The following is a 25,122-nucleotide window of genomic DNA, read 5'->3' as shown; positions in this document are numbered from 1 at the left end:
CAAGTGATATTTGGTCGGGGTATTAGGAGGGTGTCTTAGTGCGGGGAGGGCGTGGATATGTTTTACCCTCGGGAATGTTATGATGTTATTGTCAAAGCGTGTGCGAGGGGTGAGAGATAAATGGACCAATGAGTGTCATACTGGGTAGGGATGGGTGTGAGTGGTTAAGGAGGGGTGTTTGAGGGTGGGGGAGCATGCAGACTACTTACACATTTTAAATGTAAGATGTGTTTGAGGGGATGAGGGGGGGGGGAGGTTGTTTGAGACAGAACTAATATGTTCCAAATTAGTTTACTTTTAATGTAATTTATTTAATTTGTGAAAGGAAGATCTGATTGAGGTGAGATTGGTTCTTTAGTGAACTGTTAAATTATTTATACATTTTATATTTAATTATCAGTTTGTTATTGAGGCATTCTACTACTTTCCATTTCTGTTTTTATTTAAAGGTACAAAAGCAACATATTCGGCCGAGTCCGTAAAACAGGAAACAATTCATTGACCCTTTCTGTCTTAAATTATTATTTTATACTTCACTTTCTGGGAAGACTTTGAAAGATAAAATTAATTAATAAAAGATGAACAGGAACTTTTTCGGCATAGAAACCTTTACAAAGAATTTAATTATGATTATTAATGTGTTTACTATCCTACAGACTATATCCAGTTGTTTTTTTAATTTATTTATATTTATTGCTTGTATTTATGATTCTGTCTTGCTTTGAGCTTACAAATATATTAATTTGAGCCTGTATTTCCTTGTTCTAATTAAATTAGTTTAGTATTTAACAACTAAAGCAATATAATCTCGTTGTAAGACATTTAACGACTTCAAACAGTTTAACTTGTATTGATTGATGTATTTATTCAATATATCCCTTTATGTTTTACTTACGTCATGATTGGATGCTTCCACCAGGAGCTCTATGACTGACCTCTTTACAGACTCACTGGTGTCTCTGTGGATGGCCAAAGCATCTGAACACATCTCTGTTATAGTCTGGATGTCATCAGGCTATTGAAATAAATAAATAGTAATTATTAAATAGAATAATATTAATGTAAAATTGAGGCGTTAAGGAGACAATGACATTTGGTGTTAATAGCGGAGTTTAATAAATTGGTTAATTCAGCAGATATTTGAAACAAAGTTCAAAATTAGTCAAAGTTTACTGTTTCGATATGTATGTAGTAGTTCCTGCACAGTGAAGCTCTGAAACTAGGTTTAATGGGTTTAAAGAATATTTCTTTAAATGTGTTAAAATTAATTAATGCATCTAGAAAGGTAAGATTATGTGACCTCATAATCTTAATTATGTAGAAAAAAAATAATGTACAAACATTTCCCACGGAGGAAAAAAAAAAATACATTTTGAAGAATCTCTTTAATTCAAAGTACAACAGTTGAGTGATTATTCTAATTTAATCAGATTAAAAGGGAAAAAACAGCAACACAAAGGAGTATTTTAAAGAACACGCGACATGATGTCTTTACAGGACTTTGACCGAGATAAATTTCATGAAATGATGAAATTAATCAGATCCAAATAATGTATCTAGAGTTAAGAGCAAGATATTGAGAACTAGGAATGTGGAATATTGTTTTCTTTCTGTAAGAATCATATCGTCTGTCGCCGGAATATTCCACAACGGGAGACAATATATGTTTATAACTCTCAAGAAGGCTGGCTTTTTATGATTATATTTTGAAAATGTATCGACCCCTCTACCCCTTCACTGTTATGCATGTTACTAATAATAACAGAATCACAGGGAAATGTGAAAGAAAATAACATTATTAATGATTGTTATTTACTAAAAAATACCAAATATTACAAACCTTCCTCCATTGACCAGATATAAGATCCAGGTAACGAGCTTCCTTCGATGATATGACTGTAAAAATAAATGAAATAATAAAATCAATAAATTATCATAAGTGACATATTTTAAACAATAAACAAGATTAAATATTAATTTGTTTCACATACTTATAATGTTAACAGTCAGAGGCAATGTACCTGTACTAGAGGGATCAAATATCATTAAACTGAACCATTGGAATGTTTTCTCTACTAATTAATTAGTAATAAAGTACTAGAAATTAACAGTCACTAATGTTCCAGCCAATAATCGTATTCTCTTTGTTACCTAATACTTCCGGCTTAATTCACAAACATTATTTTATAGGGTAACGATATAAATTTAGTAACTCAAAACACTAAATCTCTTAAGATTTTATTTAATATATTTAGGGACTTGATAGAAAGCTTGCTTTAACCAGCTCAGGGAACACGAAAGAAGGAGGAACTTTACGGATTCCAACTCCTACGCTCCCCCATTCCACCCTACCCCCACACAGAACTAATATGTTTGTTGTATGCAAGATCTACCCCTGGATTATTAATCTAGATTAATTCTTACCAAGAAATATCTCATTAAACTAGTCCCCCCCCCCAGCTCCCACCTACCACCACCATACTTCCCTCTCTTGTCACAAATCTGTGAAACATTGCAATAAAAGCAATCTACTTGATCAATAATTCTTTTAATTCTTATGTAAACATCGTACCTTTAACATTTCTTGATCTTGATTCTTCTGGAATGATGTCTGGCTTGATCGATGACGGCAGTTTACAGTTATTAAGCCTTCAAAGGTAAAGAAAGCAGGGAAAGTAAATATTTAATATTTAAAAATTAAATGAACAGCTGATGTCATCATTGTAATAAATAACACGGAGGTCAATGAATTTGCCTTTTCCTTCGTTTTGGTAAAAAAAAAAAAAAGCTGTTGACAAGTTAAAAGTATCAGATAAATATTTACGATGGCCAAACAACCCTTCCATCACCCCTCATTTGTCCCCCCCCCCATTAACATTTGCTGATTTGCTATTTTTAACTATTTATATTTATTAATAAAAACTTGCGTACAGCGTAAATCTTGCAAATATTCTTACGCTTATTACAAATAATAGTATTTGAAAATAAACAATACTTTTTCCGTTTGCCATAAACTTGATAATCTTCCCATGTTTCGTTTTAGATTTTTAAGTAATAATTGATCTTTATTTTTTTACTTGTAGTTTTAGTTTGTTTATAAGTTCTAAAGTTATTTGTTGTTCCTATTATACTAAAAATCACCGCCCCCCCCCCAACCCCACCATGTTTCATCCTAACGTGTGGAAAAGACTAATGGTGTGCTGTACACTACACAAATAGTAGTATAATAAAATGTTAACATATTTCCCAGCTTAAAAATAATTCCAAATATTGCAACATTTCAAACCGCACGTCTCAACACGAGACTTGTAAATAAAAAAAAATATAAAAAAAATGCCACTGCACAATACCATTACCTTATACCCTCCTATATACCCCATACGCTAACCCTCTGACTACCCCTCCTCCCCCTCTTACCCAAATATTATCAACCATGGCCTGTCACGATGTTTTCCCCTTACCATAGTTCCTTGAAGCTTGATGACTTTATTCCATATTTTATTAGTCCGATCACTTCTTCCTCTGTAAATTCTTGTTCCAGTCCTCCTGCATTGATGGATATCTTCTCTACTGATGAGAGGCTCGATAAACTAAGACCGGACTCAAGTCTGATATCTTTACCGTCAAATCCACTGAAGGACCATTGTAGGTTTAGATCAGATATTGGAATCTGAAGAATAGGAAAGAAAGATCACAGTTTACTTATCTTATAGTTCATCCATGATGGATAAATACGCCCTGACGAATATCCAACGTATATAGAATAGAACGCAAAAATGCATAGAAAAGCTATGAAATTAACCATTTTGTTATTTTCGATTTTCATAATATTAGGAACTTTATTTCATTTAAAAAAAATAGTAACAATTAAAAAAGCATTATATAATGATGATTTTATTAAAATAAAGTGCGCAAGCTGACGAAATTCAGATAAAAGTAAAAAACAATATCATAAACATTTATTATTGGTCTGTATTATTACATTTAGCACATACATTTTTACTATTTCTGTAGTTTTCATAATTTATGTTATTACTTTATTCCTGTCAGTCAGTGCACTAATACATTCCTACAGCCACACTAACGGAGACTCGACAACGTTCCTGCAGTGAGTGGCCCTCTACCAATGAGTTTCCTTCCGGGGAGATACAGCGCATCTCGATACGTGTGTTTATCATATAGGCCTAGGCCTATACCCTACTTGCAATAAATTTGTAATAATAAAGATAAAATCATTTCCAATCATTGTAATGACACAAAGATTATATAGCGCCATATTAATTTCGTGTCGTACTATATTTAACTTTCCACTCTCGAGCTGAGCGACAAACCAGGAGCGTAGACAGATAGCCGGCACGGTTAAAAATAACATAGCCTAAGCCTACACAGTATGAACGAAGCCACCGTAATATCTTATTAAAATGTAATTTATAGACTCATTTGAGTTTAACTTTCCCATTTCAATGTTGATACCGTTTAAATTACCTGTAATCTTTTGATCTCTCACGTTTGACCTACTGTAAGACTAGATCCGTCAGAAACATCCATCCTTACTGCTTTCAACTTTACCTTATTTGTCTAAGGCCCACACTCCACAGTATATAATTTATTTAGGATAAAGTTGGAAGCTAATTTTATGACTCAGTCAAAAAGTAAAAGGCTGACGGAGGATATACATATATATTGCTATATACTAAGCCCTTACTTTCCCCGGTAGAGAATCTTACACTAGCCGTAGCTAACGGTTAAAGTGTAACGTTACATTACGAAGGCTAACAAGTTGATAATGAAACACTTGACACCGTGAATGTAACGCGGACACTGTCCGGTATCATTTGACGTGTTTAAGACGTAGCCTAGGCCTACGCGTCTGCAATGTATTAGATCACAAACTTTTTGCTTTTTTGTATTTTCCTTAAAAAGCTAACGTTATTTGTTATAGCCTACCTGCATTTTTTTCTTACAACTAACGTTAGGCTACCACGTCAAGCTATTGGCTTAAGTATAACGCCAATAATGATTAACGATTCAGACAGGCAAGGTTACATGAAGAAGTAATTCATTTGCAATTCATGCAACGACAAATCTTACAGAAAAAAACAAAAACAAAATCTCTCAAGCATGCCTAGGCCTATAATTGTTGACTTTAAATAGGCCTATAATTACCGCAAGTCAATATAATCACATCAGCAAACCATACGCGGTGTAAGTCCATTGGCAGCCACACAGTATAATGATACACATGTATGTGTACGTAAAGCTAGTAACGAACTGAATCTCCACGCAGAGTGTACTTTTACGTGACCCGTCCTGCGGGAATCTATACGTACGTCTACGTGCGCAGATGATCAACGTTCACTGTGCGGCTTTGTTTACATTTGCGAACAGGTGTATTGTTGTTGGAGTGTACTCGTGAAAGGAAGCTTCCAAATGTGTTAAATTGTTTAGGGTTTTGCTATTCTTCTTCAAACGTTCCTTCTACTGTACCAAATTACATGAAACTTGTGTAAATATTTAATAAGCCAATATTAATTGGACTTTTAATTTCCTTTTCAATAAAAAAATAAAGAAGGAATATGGCACTTTCGTAATTATGCATATTCAAATTGGAATATATCGACTGGTTGTGCAGAATGGAGGGCGCACATCCTAAACAAATGTTACAGGGGACGAGGGTGTTGAGTCAAGACTAGAGATATAGGAACGATTACCTTGATGGTAGATTTATATTTCTTTTCGATCGGCAGGGTTCCAACTCTTTTTCTAATTAATGATACTTTTGAAACGTTTGGAGATAAATGAATGGTCCTATCGTGTTTGTTTCATTGTCTACCATACATTATTCAGGCGCGTATCAAGGATTTTCTAACCCGGGGGCGCGAATTACTATCTAAGCGGAGCGCCATCGGTTGGCGCGCATAGTTCCCCAAAAATTCTGGTTTTGATACCTCCCCAGATCACCGGAAATGACACTTCTCGGGCTTGAAATGACCAACCAGATGTACACTTTTGCCTGAGAACCAAGAATTTCCAAATAGTTTTTTTTTCATCCATTACCTATTTTAAGATTGACACCAGTCACACATCATGTTGGACCTCATCGCATCTCCTGTGGATCATTGCTTTTGTAGGTGATTCTACGCATGGGCGGCGATCATGGGGGGGGGGGGGACGGGGGGACATGTCCCCCCAATATTTTAGGTAGGGGTATATAGTAGTATATAGTATCTAATATCCCCCAAATATTTGGTGGCATAGTTTTTTTTGGTGGGTATAATTGAAAATCATGCGTAAGATTGTTTATCCAAATCTTATTTGGCGGTGGCTAAAACTTCATCCAACACATGCTTCATGAGGTAAATGACACTTCGTGGTCGTTTCTGTGACCTGTGACCGTCTAGCAAGTTGTCACTTATGATTATTATCATAATGTATGTACATGTACATCTCTTGTGTATGAGTGTAAGTACGTACAATCATTATGATCTACATCGATATGGGTTCACTGGGTTTCCATTTGGCCTGTTTTCTAAAAAGATTTCTAACTGCAGGCGCAAAGCCAAGGGGGGGGGGGCGAAGGGGAGACCCCCCGTTGAGCATATATTTGATGATATCACTAGTAATTCCAAAATAGAAAATGCTAAGATGCAACTAACAAGGCCTGGGAACAGGGACGTAGCTAAGGCATGATGATTGGGGCGGGGGGGGGGGGGGGTGTAGTGGCTGAAATTCCAACTGGATGGGTTTTGGAGCCAGAAAATTCCGACTGCTGCCTTGTACCCCCCCCCCCACGCAGTAATCGTCAACGATACGGTCAGTGTTAGTCAGACACCCCATCTTTCGCGACTGCACTTTTGTTCGGAACTTTTTTCGATACATTTGTACCGTATGGGGCAAAGTTTTTGCTTATGTTTATGGCACTTATAAACTTCCGTAGATTAGCATTGAGTGTTTTAATTGTATACCATAGAGACAATGTAAATCCCAACGAAGTAGCCAGGAATTTGAAAGGGGGAGCACTTTTTGTGATTGATATGGGGGAGGGGTCTAAGGGGAGGGGATATTTTTGAACAATTGAAAGTCCTTAGATGCGATCTGGGGCAATTTGTTGCCAGTTTCATCATTATCATATGATCATATTATCAACAGATTTTGTTTCCCGTTTGAATTCTTTTACATGTTCTTTACGTAATATATGAGAAAGACAAACATATAGTGCTGTTTTACAATTTTTCCAGAAGGTTGATTCTTTTTTATAGTCCAATGTCTGGACTTTAATACATTTGACGAACTTAACTGATGGACAATATAAACTTTCATATTTTGTAAGACAGCCAGATTTGCAGTGGCCTAAAAATGTATCGTTATCGCCGTGTATTAGCAGTGTAATAATTATTTATAGGAAGTGCGTATCACGTACGATTGCTATAGCTTAGCTTCATAATATGCTGTACGTGCAACAACTTAGGAAGAATCATAGAAAGGATGAGAACGCACGTTGTCGTCGTCGTTGTGCATACGGTTCGTGACATTCCATCGAGTGAGGTTAGGTAGGCAATATGTATTTTATTACGCAGTGGCCAACTGTATAGGTTTGGAATAGGCTATAGGCTAAATTTAGCTAATTGCATCTGCCAAACTAAGTAAGTAGTTGAATCAGTAGCAATTACGATTATAATCGAGTTAACGGAGCTGACGAGTATTCAAGATCAAAAGAGCACTGACAAAATACCTTGCTAAAAAAAAAAAAACATTTTTTAAACATTTTTTTCGACAATCAAAGGGGGGGTGGCAGTCGCTCCCCTGCTCCCCCTGGCTGCGTCCCTGGTATATCCTGAACTTACTTGAAGCTAGCGAACAGGGTCGACCCACCCAATAGCAAAATTAATACATAAATTATCCGAATTGAAGCTGGCGAGTGTTGTATTCTTTTTAGAGTTTTCAAAATCATACGAGGTTTTGTATGGTGGAATATAAGGATCGCGAGATACAATATCTCAATGTGACAAGGAAAACGTGGTAAATATGACTGTTTAAAGGTCAATTTTGATCGAAAATTGTATGTCACTCACAAATTACAAGAACATATGAAAATAAGAGTGTGACAGTTATAACAATTAGAGTGCGACAGTCGGAAATTCCAACAGTCGAAAAATCCGACTGTCGCACTCAAATTTTCCAACTATCGTCATTTTTACCAAGATTGGGGGGGGGGGTGAGACACCCCCCTTTAGCGACGTCCCTGCCTGGGAAGTGCCATTTCCAGCGATCGGTGGTGAGGACATGATATACCGTGTCCCCACCAATTTGTCTGATCAAACGCCGCATTGCAAATTCCCCTGTATTGAACTTTGGCGCAGTTTGATCCAGCATTGTGCAAACGACATGCAGCAGTTCTCATTTTCTTACATTTATCAACAATTGGAAGGAAATTGCATTTGCGGCAGTCCATAATTGTTTTCTGTGAGAGGACCGCAGACCCATCGTATACCAAAGTCTACTTGGATTATTTGTCCCCTGATTTTGTTTTCTGAAGACGCCCATGTATTTCCCCCAACTTAAATTTCTAAGCCATGAGATCTAAAATTTAAGGAGGTTTAAGAGCATCATTGGGTCTGGGAAGTTTTATTTCCGGCGATCTGGAGGTATATTTGCCAAAACATTTTTTTTACGCTACGCGCGATCCCATGGTCGCGCTTCGCCTAGATAGTATCAGAGAACAGACACGCGTCCCCACCATTGTCCAGGACTGATCTGCGCCCACGAGACGGACCGCATCCGTATTGAAATTTGGTTTGCTGATAAAAAAGTAAAATAGGGCTGTGGCAACCAGAACAATTTTGGGGATGACAGTTGCCACGCGCCTGCACCCATGCAAATGTGAAGGATGTGAAAAAATACCAGATATTTCTGAAACCGAACACTACACACATATACAGTTTGGGGGCTGTTCATCCTGGAACGTCATGTTCATGCTCACTGATGTGATATCTGCTGTTTGCTTAACAAATTCGAATAATTGAAATGAGACTGAAATAAATAACTTTTATCTGTTTATTGTGCAATACCCCACCAGTGGCGTAACGATGAGCCTGGGGGACCAGCTCCCGGCCCAAAGGGGCCCCCTATCAGGAGGTCCAAGCAAGCACGTCCGCAGAAATGTTCACAAGGGGGGGGGGGGGTCAGTAGGTCTTACAGGTGTGACACACTACTTGATATTATCTCAGCGGAGCGTACGCAGATTTGCTTTGGCCCAAAAAAATACTCCTAGATCGTCAGAAAAGACACTTCCTATTCAAGTTGCATTTACACTTCGGTTATTTTGAGATCTCTTAGGATTTTGACTTTCAATAATTTCAGTAATGCATGATGGGTCCGTATGCAATGAACATAACTAGAGAACTGTTGGTTGGGTTAAATCATTGAAATGTCAAATGCTTAACTTATTTTTTTTTTTCAATTTTTTATTTTCCAGGGGGGAGAGTCTCTCCCCCCCCCCATACTACTGTACAAATACAGTAATCACACCTAAGCATAGGCCTAATTTCGGCTGAAACTTTGTCTCCATCTAAGCCTAATTTCCTGTATTTTAAACTTACCATGCGATACACCGAAGGCATCTTTATTCTTACCTGTTATTATTGTATTTATATGAAAGCCATGCCTTTTTTTTTCAAATGCACGCAGTTTCAAGTCTGTGGGGTGTTGGGTTATTGTTTTATAATTTTTTCAAAAGATCATGTCCCGATGTTGTACTCAGTACATTATTGGCTGGATTTTTTTAAATAATATACTTTGTTTTCATTATAATAATAAATAACACAACTAGCTCGATGCATACATTTATAACCAATAAGCCTATGATCATGATGTCCGTATTCCGTATCACGTGAAAATATGTATGTTGTCTTGTTCAGTCTTGCATGAATTTTTCTTTCCTAGTAAAACGGGCCCTCTCTATCCCAAGAGGTACCCTTTTTCTGTGCATCAGTATAGCGGGAACCCTTTTTGGTCGGGGCCCCCGGCTCAGCACGGTTCGATTCCAAGGGAGTTACACTACTGTGCCCCACATTCTTTTCATTTCGAAAGACGCACAGTTTCAAGTTCAATACACACTGATATATATATATATATATATATATATATATATATATATATATATATATATATATATATATATATATATATATATATATATATATATATATATATATATATATATATATATATGGAGTTGTCGGTGTAGGGTGAGGCGCACGCCCCTTTCGAAATCAGCGATCCGTGACTGTCTACTCTGTGTATATAATAGTGATCAGCGCTGTTATTATGACTGTTCCTCTTTCTCTTCCTGGTGTCTTGGCGTTTATCTTCTACTCCCTCATTTTCTCCTGTTTCTCTGTTTCTTTTCCCTTCCTTCCTCTCCTTCCTCTTCTTTTCTCCCCCTTTTTTCCCTGTTTTCTTCTCTCTTTTTTTCTCTCCCCTTTTTCTTACCCGGTGGGCGCGCGCCCCCAACGCCCCCCCCCCCCCCCCGATACGCGCTTGATACGTTAGGCATAGTTCTACATGATTCACATTAATTATACCTTCCTTCAAATATTATTATAACAACAGCAAATCATAAACGAAATTTTGGCATAAAATACGCAAATCCAGTTGTATGTCCCAGAGAACGACTGACACACTGACCGTACACACTGAATGTTACAATGATGGTAACACAATATGTCCGTACGTAGATCATTGTATACGGCAGGATTGCGTGTGCTTTGAAAACAGGTGTTTATGGTTGAAATGTAAAGATGAAAGAAAGCTTCCTTTGAAATTATTTAAGTTTTTTCACTTGTGTAATATTCCAGCTTCGATTTTAGTTCAACAAATTTGACTTGATACGATACCTCTTGAAGATCCCAGGTTTTTCTTTTAGTGGGGGGGGGGGGGGGGGAGAGGGAGGTTGTTAATGTTCATTGTCGGTCCAGTGAGTGTCATTGATTACGTAAAAGGGTGTTTTTGAGCTAATTGTTTTGCAAGTAAATAGTGAGTTTATGACACTTAAGATAAAATGTGGACCCCGTTGCAGTGCATTACATACAATAGTGACATTGTCCTTTATACTAATTCACATTTGACACGTAACGTGGCGTCAACAACAATAGCCAATATAATTGACTGCAATATGAGTTCCACATCGTTATCTTGTGAAGGAAATTCTAATGTATAATATGTCGACATTGAGTTGATTCTATCATTGCTGTCAGTGATTGTCAATTTTAATTTCGTCAAAGTAAGGAATGTGAAAATTGTAAGAGTTATATCTCCAGATGATGAATATATGATCGCACATTGCAAGTTGAGTACAACATTTGCAATACGATGATATTCGGCAAGTGCTGACGGTCTTGGTCTGCATCTGATTTTGTGTGGGTCGCTTCCTGTTATGGTTGAAATCATGGTATGACGTAATGCTTGTTATTTATACCTGTTTATCTAGGTGAGTGATTGTTTTCTATATAGCTATCAAACACGTTATTTCGTAAACCGTTACTTACATGATTTTTCGATGCAACATCTAGTAGTTGTAGCGTAGACCTCTGTAGTAGTTTACTATCTTCCCTCATAATGTATGTTACTTGAGAAGAAACTAAATCAGAAACTGATTTTATAAATCTGTCAGTTTTGTCTTCCTGTTCCAGCATGCACAAAATTGCGAACTTTGTACTTTCTTTTTTCTGCTGCAGGTATCGGATAATTTTCTCCCCGGCAATTTTGTTAATTCCACACGCAAATCTGTACAAATACTGCAGGTCAAAAGGATCTAAATTTTGTAGAAACTCGTCGATACAATCGGTATTCCCACCAGATAATTGTTCTGCAATGTAATGTGCAGCATACCACTCACAAAAGATTTTGTGGTAAAAGTGAACCTCTGTATTGTACTGAATATCATATTGTGCGTTTAGTGTATCCGCGATATTTAACACTTCTTCTTCCACGAATATACCAATACGAAGATACAGGTCATAGAACTCATGTCCTAGCTCATTGCGAAGCTGCTCACGATTCCAAACAAGTTTCTGATTCTTTCCACTCATAGCTTCAAAGGCTATTTTGTCTAGTACTTTGTGTTCTTTTTCTAACAACGCAAAGTTTGTGACATTTCTGTCTCTCATTTTATTCTTCATGTGACTGTGAAAACAAGATATCATATACCGGAAAAAACTAGTTACAGAACTGAATGTTAAAGAATGTTCGCCTTCGTACGTCATGTGCGCAAATGTTACAAAGAATAGAGGAACCTGACAAAGGTCATCAAGAACGGGATTTTCTTCTAATTTCCTCAAGAGCTCGTTCACTGCTTCTCCACATTTTCCAACAACAGCCTTTTCAACATATTTTTTACGCGCCTCTTCACCGAACCCTGTAAGCCGAACACGGTCGGAGTGAGGTGCAAAATCTGTTGGTACACAAGATGGTCTTGTCGTTAGAATGACGTTAAACCCCTGAAACATGTCTTTCTTCATGATGTGATAAATATCTGTTTCAGTACTTTCTTGATCGGGATACTCATCGAAGCCATCGAGTAAAACCAGCACGGAGCTCATGTGATTCAATATTTCTTTTATATCTTCCTCACTTATATCTGAATCCCTAGGTAGAATGAATTGTCTGATCGCACTAAAAATCGATTCGACTCCTCTTAGTTGCCTTAGACGTAAATATGTAATAACGTCTACTCCACGTGATGAGGTCTTAGAGTGAGATTTGCACCAGTCATAAAGTAACTGTAAAGTCAACGTTGACTTGCCGTAGCCAGGTTCACCTTCAAGAATCTGTCGCTTTGTCTTTAAACAGTTTTCTTTGACTAATTCTTGATAGGATGACAATTTATCCCACTGTGCCTGTCCTCCAGATATACCTGTCATGTATTCAATACCGCCCTCGACAAATACCTTGTCCACGCAATACATCCTATCTTTAATGTAGGGGATTGGTTGCACAGAATCGTAAAATATTTCATATTTTGCTTTTAAATGTTCGATGAAACGCTCAGCTTTTCCTATGAAAAGAAGAATCATGGTTAGCAATATATATGATGAGTTTCAAATATATAACTCGTTATTAATTTTAAATAAAATGTATCAAACTTTACCCATTTGGCGGGCAGTGTCACTCTGTATTAACCAGACTATTCAAATAAGGATTTCTAGACAAAAACAACTTATTAAATTATTAAACAACGATTATTAAATTAACCAATTTAAGATATTAAGGTAAATAAGTATTTTCTGTAACACATACCATTGGTATTTTCCATCATTGGGATACCCTGTAAAATAATAAACACACCACTGGTTGTAATACACTTGATAACGATAAGATAAAGTTTAATATTTTGTATCAATAATACTTCCGACAGCGATTTCTCGTCTCTACATTTGGTCCTTATAGAGCTGAGCGACAAAAAAATCTTTCAATTATATCGAAGCTGTTTAACACACATTGTACAGTTGCCGACATGATGTATCGTTGTGTCATTTAGCGAAGTTTATGCACAAATATTCTGCATCATGACTGTTGATTGCAAGAGGGAAAACAGCAATATTTCCGGAGACGTCTAAGATGCATTTATCGCATATATTTATCGTATGTGGTGAGAACAAAGATTTTGTTATGGTATCGTATCATATATATCGTTAAGAATCATACATCGTGTAAACGGCGCATCACTGTAAAATGAATAGCCTGCTTCAGTTATGAAAGAAAGTAAATTAATTAACATTACCTCATTTTCTGTATCACCAGGCTTAATTCGTTTCATTTTCCTCGCTGAAAAGAATACGAAGACTTATTTAAAAAGAAACCGATGTAGAATCATGTGTGTATCATAATAGTTTGTTATGGAAAGAAAAGGCTTACTTGACTTGCATGGTTTGTGTGATTACTTACAAGTTGTGTTCTCGTTCAGAATAAAAATGCAATTATGGCGCCTTCAGTTGACCCTAAAGAAAATGCATTTCATCTTCCGTTATTATTAGATAAAAAGAAGCACATTAGGAATTAGTATAGTTTATCAGAAAAAGAATGCTTGTTTATCATAAATGTTTCACTTTAATGAAATCATAATCTTGACATACGTGATTACGTCTAGTAATCTATGTTTCAGTTATTGTTGTTGTTGAAAAATAGCGATATACACATATAGCCAAAATATGTATAAATCGTGTTAAATTAATAGTATTATGTACCTCTTATTCTGCATATAATCACCACAGCGGCTGTGATTATCATCATCATCATTGTGACCAAAACGGCGATTATGGTTATTGTAAAGGTGTATGATCTCTGTTCTGTGGGAAGCACTATACATAAAACAAAAATACAGAAATTGTAAGAAACAACGCGTAATCATGAATAGACTTCTCAAAGCTGCGCATTAAACAAGACGTGTATTAACTTACCATTTGGAAAGAGGAGATCAACCTTCGTAGAAAGGCTGAATAGCTCAGCATTCTCTCCTACAGCGCCACACTCGACGGTAACTTTATTTTGAGTTGTTAGAGTAAAGTCAAAATTAACCGTCAGTGATATATCATACAAGTCACCCATCTGTGTCACCGTAAATTGATGTTGTGTAAAGTCAATGGCTGTTTCCTCTCGAAAGGCTCTCCATTCAAGAGCCACTTTAGGTCTTATTCCCAGCACCGAGCAAGTCAAAACGTCCTGAAGTTGTTTCTCCAGGACGCAATATTGTTGGTGATTGCATCCATCTATTACTGGAAAACTTGGAGTTGGATCAACTGAAAGGAAATAATACATCACATATATTATATTTGGTGTTAGAGTTTAAGTCTGTTGAACTTGTAACTGTAACGAGGTCGTATGTCATGAAGAAATCAAACCATGTGCCAAAACGAACATATATCTCGTGATACCGCATTCCATGAAAACGACTTTCTGTCAAAATTAAGAATTTGTCTTATAGTTTAACATTACATTACAAGCTGTGTGTTGTCATATACTGGAACAAGACACGACACATGTTCAGGTTTCTAGATGCATACGTAGGTTCGTTTTGCTTGTGGAACTTTACATACGACTATAGTGTGAATCATTATATTGCATCGTTTACGAGGAACAACGGTTTCGCCATAACTTTCCCGAGTTACTGATGCACAAACAGATATCAGTATAACATGGACAAGTACCAAAGTGTCCACGGGAGATGGCCATTCCGTGTAGGTTTGACATATACTGACATGGATAATGTTATTGACTCAGTGTTTGCCTGGTATAGCGATCGAATAAATGGGAACTAAAATAAACAAAAATAAAAATTCAATACAAACAGGGGTATTTGGACATATATTGATAAAGCCCTTACAAAGGTCATCATTAACACTCATTCTCAAAGTACATAGTAACAGATTGATAATTTGATGACATAAAGTATTACACAATTTTGGGACTTTATGCAAATACCGACGTGATTATGCTATGTTGGTGATTCAGTATAGACTGAGAAGCATGAAAGATAAAATGATATAAAACATCATACCCATCACAAGCACATCGTACAACACAATGCCGCCACTGACACCGTTATCGTAAACACACGCGTAGAGTCCTTCGTGTTCTACCAACGTGTTCTGTAAAGAAAGACTGCCCTCATGTTCTAACTTGTATTCCATGTTGCTGATTTTTGTGTGATTACTGTTTTGAAAGATGCTAACATACAGAGTTTCAAAAGCATCACTTTCAGGTGACCACTTCCAAATGACTAAATTTAATCCAAGGTCTGTACAGGATAAATTCATTGGTGAATGGATCTTCAAATATCTCCTGATGGGAGTTACCAAGGAAGTGTAATCCATCTCTTTTTCAATCAAAAGAACGTTTTCGTCTTCTACCAGATTCAGTGGTACATTATTCGCTCGGCAGGCCAGAAGACTTAAAACAGATGACTCTCCGAAAGACAACGTTGCTGTAACATGTGAAGTATATGTTACATCATCAAATGTGTACTTCTTGTAGTTTGATGGTAGGATGTGATCGCCACCATGAGTTCTTAACGACCAACTCAATTTGACTGCCGGACGGCTATCTCTGACAAAGCAGTTTACCTCAACGGAATCGGTTGTCGACTTAACACAGGTAGTACCGTATGTGTTTGAACACTCCTCGATGACGGGAATGGTTATAGCTGGTTTCACTATAAAAAAGAACAATGAAGAGTACATTTTCTAGTAACGATCAAATTGATCATGGATAGACACATGACTGTATTTGAAAGTTACTGATGACTGCTTCATTTGCATTTCTAGGTGAATAATCTTAGATAGTTTCAGAAAGATCAGTTTGATATATTGAAAGTTATTGTGATGGTCCAATGCGTGAAAGTTGTTGTGTACCAAAATTGCTCAAATTTCTGAATCTTTGGGTTACAATTTTATCAAAAAGGACAGCTGAGTAAATGATCTCATATAAAACCTTGAGCTAACAAATTAATTTACTAAATTGTGAATAATGTATCAATCATTTATCCAACGGGGAAAACAATATTATATAAAGTGTTACAATTAATTTATACGCTCCTATCAATTTAGATCAATGAACAGTTATTTGCTGCGCAGTGCACTATATAAGGCAATATGATCCCGCTTATAGTAAGACCTCTGCTCTCTGCAGTGCACCCAATGACCTTACTACGGAATTTGGGAGAGACACGTCAAACACAGACCGATAAAGGAAATTAGTTTTACCGTTGTAGCCAAAGTTTATATACAGGTTATTATATAATTTCGTACCTGACATTCATAGATTATTGTAAGCTAGAGAAAGGACAGTAATATATGCTAGTTTAAATTACCTTAAAGGCGTCAAACGTCAACAGGTAATATACAAATATTGGACACTCTTCTCCATATTAAAGGCAACATGTCTGTCTTCATAGAACATAATGGTTAAAATTAACTAAAAGTAGCCTTTTGCGTTTGGTACTTTTACAACACGTAAACAATTTGGTTTTCTTTTTGATCTGTTGCTATAGTGAATATGTAAAACGGGAAAATATGATACTGTAATTATTAGCGCCTGGCAGATTGTGCTTTTTACAATTAATGTGTTTTATCATGGTTGAAAATTAATAATTTATTCACTTGAGTAAAGATATAGTATATATTGTGATACATTAACGCTATAGCCTACTGGCAGAACAATTTTGTAAAAGAAAATAGTCATGAAGTACGCTACGGGCAGCAGTCATATCAATACAGAGCATTCATTCTCGGTCGTTACTGGACATGAGGACATGATGAGTACTGTTTCCTAAATGTGACGTCATGGTTTGGTTCAGTCGTTCTAATTCCATTGATCAGTGTGAATTTCCTAATAATGCTAAGAAGTGTTTTTTTTTACCATTGGGAATGGTGGAATTCTTGAAATGTTTTTAATATTGTAATGCATGATATGCAAGTCACTAACGTGGCAATCAAAGTGAGTTTACATGTAGGCATATGGTTGGTTTAAAACTTACATTATGCTAACATATCGAAAAATTATCAAAACAGCATCTTAAAGTATCGTTCGCTAGAACAAAGAACAGTAATATAGGCTAATTGAAGTACACAGGGGATATTTGAAAGATATATATGAATGAATTATAAGTGAAACCATAGTTATCTCATGTGTTGTATCAGGCCGAGTTTTTACCTCTCCGCGTCCTTTTGTAATGAGTAAACACACGCTTTTTGTGTCATACACTTATATCACTTTACCATTTTGCTATATACATATGTAGGCAGTACTGTGACGCAAATAGTGAGAATATGCTGAGGAACAAACCTTATGACGTACCTACTAAAAGTACGAGAGACACGACTTAATCCATATACCGGTAAGAAAACTGTTTTTTTTTCCCAAGCAGTTAAAAATATACATTTAGGGTTATGAATACGGGAAAAAACGCTCTAAGCAATGATACTACAAAATATCAAATTTGCCACACTGTCCTCCATCTTAACATTAAATATGTGAAGAATATTATGAGCTATACTCATCTTACAGAACGGTAACAGAATAAAAGAGAAACGTTTTGGATTTAGTAATTATTCGTAAGTACGTCTAAAATCTGCTTATCTCTATGATGTCATGCTATATATAGATCTTTACATTTTGTTCAAAAAGTATTACTTTGCGGATGTTTAGAAGTACTCCTTAATTTTGTCCACGCTGACAAAAATATTCCATGGACAGCTTGGATACGATTTTTTTTTTCATACAGTAATTTAGAGGTCCTGACCTCTTCATATATTAAATATATTCTTCTAGGATCGAAACGTTAGGCTTTTCGACCATTTTTTCCAGTAATTTTGTGCATGTTAATTTGATGCCCTTCCGATTACCATCTCTGATGTGGCCTGACATATATTACATTCTTTTATCAAATTTACATGCATGCAGCAGAAGCTTCTTTGTGCATATCTGGATAGTTACTCATGTTTGTGCAATACCCCTGTAACACCTTTAGAATATGATTTCCTGTTTGAAATTGGTGGGGAGGTGCACATTTGTTGTATTCCCCAATTTGGATATATTTCATAGTACATTATTATCATAATATACACGTCAGATGTACTAAGTAATGATTGTTTAAATTGTACTAATTTTGTAACAGTTCGAAGGTACGCGCTTTGTCTCATCTAAGAGTGTGGGTTTTTTTCAGTCGTGTCCTAACTTTTAAAGTAGACCTTGACAGCTTGTTCTGTTATCTTTTCAGTATCATTTCTTATTTTAGTGTATCCGATAATGCAACATCTCCAACTAACATGGAAGTATCTTTAGGACATTGACAAATATGAAGTAGCTCCTTTTTACAGCAAAGTTAACAACTTTTCAACCTGCCAACAACTAAGCAAACATTTCAAAAGAACCTGTGTACCATATCCATCGATCAAACCTTGTCAATAAAAAAGTGTAACGAAATGTAAATGAAAAGCCCTTTCTTGGCACATGCCGTTAAGAATATAAATAATATGAAAAGGAAAAGGGTTTCCTCTTAATATTTCCCAGCTAAAATTAAACCAATAAAAACAAAGAAAAAGAAAATAGAAATAGGAATGTATTACATTGTTTGCCCCATTCATTTAAGGAAAATTCTATCAACTATTAGAAAGCATTTATATGTAATTATAGAAATGTGCAAATATGTCTAACAAATGGCATTTCGCTGATGAATGTTGTACGATATGATAAACCAGAAAGCCAGTTGGCTTTTTGTACTTCTTGCTATACAATTTGCTCAAAATTCCACATAATACCATCTCACTAATTTAGACCAAGTAAGTTAAATTTGTCCAGAATTCAGTGACAGCCAGAAAAGATCAGAAATTGCCATTTCTTATTTGCAAGCCTTCTCTTGTGAATATCAACCAATTAATTCACTTGTAAGGATTATACAGTTTAGAATTTATTTCGAAGTTTTCAATTTCCAGAAAGAACACTATGCCTATGTGAAATATAGACACAAAGATGTATGAGCCAAGTGACATTTTGTTTTACTAATTTTGAGGTAGCAAATCAGGTCTGTCACCAACCATTCCTATGAATAAGAGTTTCATGACATTGTTATACACTTTAAAAAATATGTTCACATCCTACTGCTGAATATCATTTATTGCACTCACTACGACTGATCCACATAGTTAGCATGAAGTTAATCCACCATATTTTTGTTTTATACCGTGTTTACAAGCGTCACTTACACACGCGCATGCACACAGGGGAAAATTGAAAATACGACATATTGTGTGGGAGCGGTTTATTGATAATGATTGCTGGTGTCTTTATTTATCATGTATTTCATTTCCGTTCTGACAATTTAGATTTACAATATTAAACTATCAAAGCTACCTACCGGTTGTGTGCACACAGATATTTTTCGAAAATCTATCATGCAAAGTTGAGATTGCCGTTGATACTCGGTATACAGATTCATGGCTTGCCGTCACGTTATTTATAAGTAACGATCCGTTAGGGTAAATATCATATTCTCCAGATTCGTAGCCATCTCCACGTTTGTCATCATCATAAAGTAACAATAGGGTCTTTCCTTCGTTAACATTGACCCAAGCTATGAGTGCTAAAGAACTTCCATTACAAGAACACGGAATTAGTCCTCTCGTACCAATTTCAACATAATATGTCTGTTCGCATTCTTCTAGTGAAGTTGCTGTACAAGGGAAAAAAAGAATGTGCTATGTCATAGATCTCGAACCCAGTAATGTTTTATTTACTTAAAGCATTACATTATTCAATTGTAATGAGCCGTAATGTAACCTATCTTGAGATATCGTGTTTACAAGTTTTTTGTCTGTAACGAATTACACACTGTCACCTTTGTAGGCCCAAATGATCTTTGACCGCCATGAAAAATAATAAGGTCCTTGTACTGCTTATAGGAAAGCCACGTGCAAAATATGTCAGCCAATCAGGTTTCCTATCTGTAAATATCGTGTTTAAAAAATTTCAAGTTATGGCGACTGATGACCTTAACTGAACTCTGACCTACACTTAATTGTTAAACATTAACACTACATAAGGTTATCCTACCATGCATATATTAGTTCATCATTTTATATTCAGGTTCTGGAGATACAGCGTTTATGAGATTTGTGTATGTTATCCTCTTCTGACCAAAGAATTACATTTGACCACACCCAAACAATACGAGTATTGTACTCATAATAGGAAAGCCACACAAAATACGAGACCTGAAGAGGTTACCAATCTTGAGATATCTATGAGGATACACATACTCACGCATACCCCAACTTGACTGCATTGGTTAGATAACTGATATTGGCAATAACTTAATATAATACAAAATGCTCTGGGATTTAGATGTTCACAAGAAAAGAAGAACTATTATAATGTCCTGAACCACTATTTTGATTTATTATTACACTATGACATGATAAACATATGTTATCCCACTCAAAATGATGCATCAGCACACCAAGTATGAGAAGTATCCATAATTCCTACCATGATATATGTAATAAAGGTTTTCAGAGTTTGAGCCCTGGTGACCCAGATGATCTCTAACCTCTCAAAAAGGACATAAAACATCAATACCACTGATCCTTACGAGAAGTATCCATGCCTCCACCAAACAATTGGTTCTTCTAGTGCCAAGTATAGAGTATTCATACTTCCTAACTTCATATATCGTGTTTACAATGTTTTCAGTGTTTAAACTCAGCTGACCTAAGATAATCTTTGACCTCCACCAAAAGCAATAGAGATATTCTATCTTCTGAAAAGTATCCATGATTCCTATCTTGTGATTTCGTGTTTCAACCTGGGCGTCGCTCACACGTGCACACACGCTGTCATGGCTGAATATAGGTTTCTCTTGTCATCGAAACAAAACATGGAAATATTACGAAAGATGTGCACATTTCAAAATGCTGTGTTGTAATAAATATATCAGCTCTTACCATATACAGCCATGGCAGTGCAGCTACTTGTATGTACGTGATGAACGCTTCTCCACGTTTTAGTTGATTACTACTCACCTGAAGATAGCAGAAGGATTATCGCGAATGCTAACAGGAGTCCTGTGTCGAAAATCGCCATGTCTTCTCATACGTAAGAATCTAAAAATAGAATGATCGCACGTAACGGTGACGGTAAATAAAAAGTACAACTTCAAGGGTACTGGTTATAGCGATAGGCCAGTCGCTACGTCGTTGTTCACCTTGTCTACTGATTCTCATAGAGGTACCAGTAGAAAATGGCTTTTCTTTATAGCTGGGCTGTAGAACGAACATGGTAACATATTTTACAGCTACCACAGTAAAGCTGTTATACTAATATTTTGTTTGTTCTGAAAGAGTGAAACGGAAAGCGAAGAGAAAGGGGAAAGCAAACTGTCAAGCTTTTAACATGGCCTAGCAATAACTGGGTAACGGCTTAAAACCCTAACAAGTTTCTACTACTGAGATACAGATGAGAATCTGGTTATCTTGCAGTTAAATACGTTTCATAACGAGTCTGACGAGTTCTTTAAAGCCAAGCAGGCAGATTGAAATTTCCCATAGTCGAATTAGGTTGTTAAGGTACAAAAATACGTATGTATTACGGTGGGCTAAAGAAATAGTAAAATGACGTCATTTGACACATTTAAACCTTTATCTTTGGTATTCATTGGAATATACTATTTATGTCCAGTCATCACAACTTTGTTGGACAATATGGGTTTTACGTAGAGAAAGTGGGGTTAACGTGGATGTGAACTGGCCATGGAATACCTATTTTGGGCCCTTGGGGTGTTTGTATTATGTGCGGACATTGGTACGTGACCTACTTTTGACAATACCGCTTTTGTCAAGTGTGGGTTGTTTGTGGGCTTAAAGTGGGTTAATTATTGTGGGTTGATTTTGAGATGACTTATTGGATTCCATGTAGGGTATGACATGAGTTTGAAATGAGCAAATCAGTTTGGGTAAACCAAGCTATTATGACACGAAGTTAAAATCATTTGTATCTCAAATTCCTCGTCAAATTACTGCAATAATCACAACCGATGCATAACGTCAACGAAGTTGCTTCTCTTAACAAGAATTGCTCATTGGTCAACAGGAATGCTATTGTTTGACCAATGTTCACATTTCGAAAGCTCTACAATAGCACTGCTCACCGCACACAATCTTATCTAATAATTTGAATCACGGTGACAATGCTTAACTATAGTAATATGATACAATATAGCACGTTTTAAATTCATAACGATTCACTGGAGTCGATTTGATATCATACTGATAGCTCTGATTAGGGACGCAGCGAGGGAATGAGGTGGGGAGGGGGTGGGGTCAGTGGGAGCCCCGAAGTACCCCGAAAATAAAATTGAACTAAAAGCAGGAAATAAAGTACTCTTGTTTCCTGCAAATTGGGAGCATTTTGGGGCAAAACTGCCCACATTCAAAGTTTTGGCTACATCTCTGATGTATACAACATTGCAAGAAAGCATCAATAACACTCACAGTGTGTCTGCACCGTTCCTATCCACCCATCGTGATATAAGTCTACAGTATTGTGGTAGTTGTTATATTAATCAAGGCAAGCTACTGAGGCGTTTGATTGACACTTCCAGCAAGAAACATTTATTTATGGTCAGTACCAAGTAGGCCTAAGGGCTGCATAGCTGAATGAGATGAGAACACTAGTGTACATGTGGTTCAATAGTGTTGATGTGGTTCTCCGTAGTAGCGGTCTCTTAAAGTTCATACATGACCGTTTATAACATACGGATATAACGACAGGGTGTTCTTATATTATAGTTTACCGAATCTTTCGTTCGTTATTTATCCCTCCAGTTTGCTTAAGAAAGTTTGCTTATCAAAAATAGAGAATCATGAACGACTCTTAGTAGGTACAAGCTCTTCATTTCTTCATTTTTTAACCGGTGTTTGTTATTTTGGTTGCAACTTTTCCCTTTTACCCCAACTGTAAATATCAAGCAAATGAAAAGATCAGTATAAATTAAACATAGTTTAACTTCAAAATAAAGTAAATTTTGGTAAAGAAAAGTATGCTTTTGCTCTGACAAGGGGACATGACTAAAATGACTGGACTTCCCCTGTATATATTATCTGGCATTTCGTGGTCTCATTTTATTCCTTACCTCCCAAACATCGATTTTATTAAAATGATGCGGTCAAAGTTCTGCTACAATTTATAAATATCGTGATGATAAAAGATGTATATCATCAAATTGCATTTTGAATGAATCTTCTTCACTTTAGTTTACATCATTTATGATTATTTATATTCTAATGATTGTATCGATTTATTATTAAGTCATATTTCTTGAGGCGGAGGGGGGGGGGGGGGTGGTTGAGGACAACATAGGAGATATTATCAGAATAAATATACAGAAGAGATTCCCAAATATGTAATCGTACTGACGATATTATAGATAAAAAGGCCATAGATATTCAATTTCCAGTCACTTCCAAGTTCTTTTCGAATTAAATTTTTAATGTCGAAACGCGCATTATTTTAACGGGTTCAATGCATATGCTACGTATACATCCTGTTTAGTATGTATCCTTGTTAGTGAAATTTCTACATCTGTAGGGAGCATTTTGTGATTGTTTTCTCCCTATTCAAAGTTCCTAACTTACTGGTTTGGGGATTAACGAGCAACGATACCAGCCTGTCTCCCACTCCACATCTGCATTTCCCCCATCTACCCTACACCGCTCGCCTAAACGGTCAGACATGCAGATACAAAAGTCGATGGTGACTTCCATGCTACCGCTTTCATAATATCCTCCAGGGGACCCCTGAGAACTGAGCCTCGGAGGACGCCTGTCCTCTGAGGTTGTGCGCCCTTACCCTCTCCTCTGCCGGGGTATGAGGCTGGATCAGCTGTCCAATCCATCTGGAGATCGTTTCTCTGAAAGCAGGTGTGTAAGGCGGGAACGAGATAATGAACAGTCTCGGTGAGGTACGGAGTGTCTTGGTTCAGTCGATCCAACTCCAACCGGACACCACAGTTTTTCCTCTCTGACTGAAGAAAAGTGGGAGTTCCTTGGGATGAAGAAGTTTCCCAGTACAAAGCTCAGCGTATGGTTCTTTGGCAGGAACGCTGGCTCTGGGATCATGCGACCACCGTGGTTGCCGAAATGGACATGCCCCTCTGCCACGGAGAGGGCATGAAAGCGACTTATTCTCCTGGCTGATGCTGCTGCTACCAAGAATACGGTTTTGTATATCAGGTGGCGAAGAGAAGCTGACGCCATCGGTTTAAAGGTATGTCAGACATGTACCCAGGAAATCCCTGGTTTGGATATTTACTAACGTCGATAATTACCTGTCTCCTACTACACTAACGCACTTTCCTATTCTATCAAGACGCTACTGGTATCATTAAAGCTATGCGCCCGGTGACCTCTCACTATCTCCTCCTTCGTGATTTACCCATGCTGATGTGGCCCGAGGACCGCAGTGGTACGGGTGGCGGAGGATGGGAGATCCCAACCCGGAAAGAAGCGAGAACAATCCACGCCAAAGTGTCAGTAGCTGGCAGGTTGGCAAACAATACAGGGGTGACAAAATTCA

The 25,122-nt window shown here is 36.8% G+C and overlaps 1 protein-coding gene and 1 long non-coding RNA gene across 4 annotated transcripts in view; both read right to left on the bottom strand.

Annotated features, from left to right (window-relative positions):
• Positions 1-23,666, bottom strand: part of LOC139982260 (uncharacterized) — a 64,410-nt gene extending 40,744 nt beyond the window's left edge. The window contains exons 1-13 of one of the 3 annotated variants that reach the window (XM_071994937.1): positions 23,040-23,666; positions 21,573-21,812; positions 19,910-20,224; positions 15,554-16,207; positions 14,457-14,795; positions 14,244-14,357; positions 13,781-13,824; positions 13,297-13,324; positions 11,547-13,054; positions 3,462-3,670; positions 2,573-2,649; positions 1,841-1,896; positions 896-1,015 (exon numbers count right to left, since the gene is read on the bottom strand). In XM_071994937.1, the coding sequence (XP_071851038.1) occupies positions 896-1,015; positions 1,841-1,896; positions 2,573-2,649; positions 3,462-3,670; positions 11,547-13,054; positions 13,297-13,324; positions 13,781-13,824; positions 14,244-14,357; positions 14,457-14,795; positions 15,554-16,207; positions 19,910-20,224; positions 21,573-21,633 (3,525 nt within the window). In that variant the 5' untranslated portion in view covers positions 21,634-21,812; positions 23,040-23,666. Of the gene's footprint in view, positions 1-895; positions 1,016-1,840; positions 1,897-2,572; positions 2,650-3,461; positions 3,671-11,546; positions 13,055-13,296; positions 13,325-13,780; positions 13,825-14,243; positions 14,358-14,456; positions 14,796-15,553; positions 16,208-19,909; positions 20,225-21,572; positions 22,198-23,039 lie in introns of those variants that run through there. The other 2 variants (XM_071994935.1, XM_071994936.1) reach the window with 2 other exon arrangements.
• LOC139982285 (uncharacterized) lies at positions 9,041-10,113 on the bottom strand. The gene is made up of 2 exons (XR_011798102.1): positions 9,851-10,113; positions 9,041-9,695 (listed from the first exon to the last, which is right to left on the bottom strand). It is a non-coding gene; the product is annotated as an uncharacterized lncRNA (long non-coding RNA).
• Positions 23,667-25,122: the final 1,456 nt, after the last annotated feature.

The sequence above is a fragment of the Apostichopus japonicus genome, chromosome 16, assembly GCF_037975245.1.
Source record: "Apostichopus japonicus isolate 1M-3 chromosome 16, ASM3797524v1, whole genome shotgun sequence".
Taxonomy (NCBI): Eukaryota; Metazoa; Echinodermata; class Holothuroidea; order Aspidochirotida; family Stichopodidae; genus Apostichopus; species Apostichopus japonicus.
This window is presented reverse-complemented; position numbering and strand designations above follow the sequence as displayed.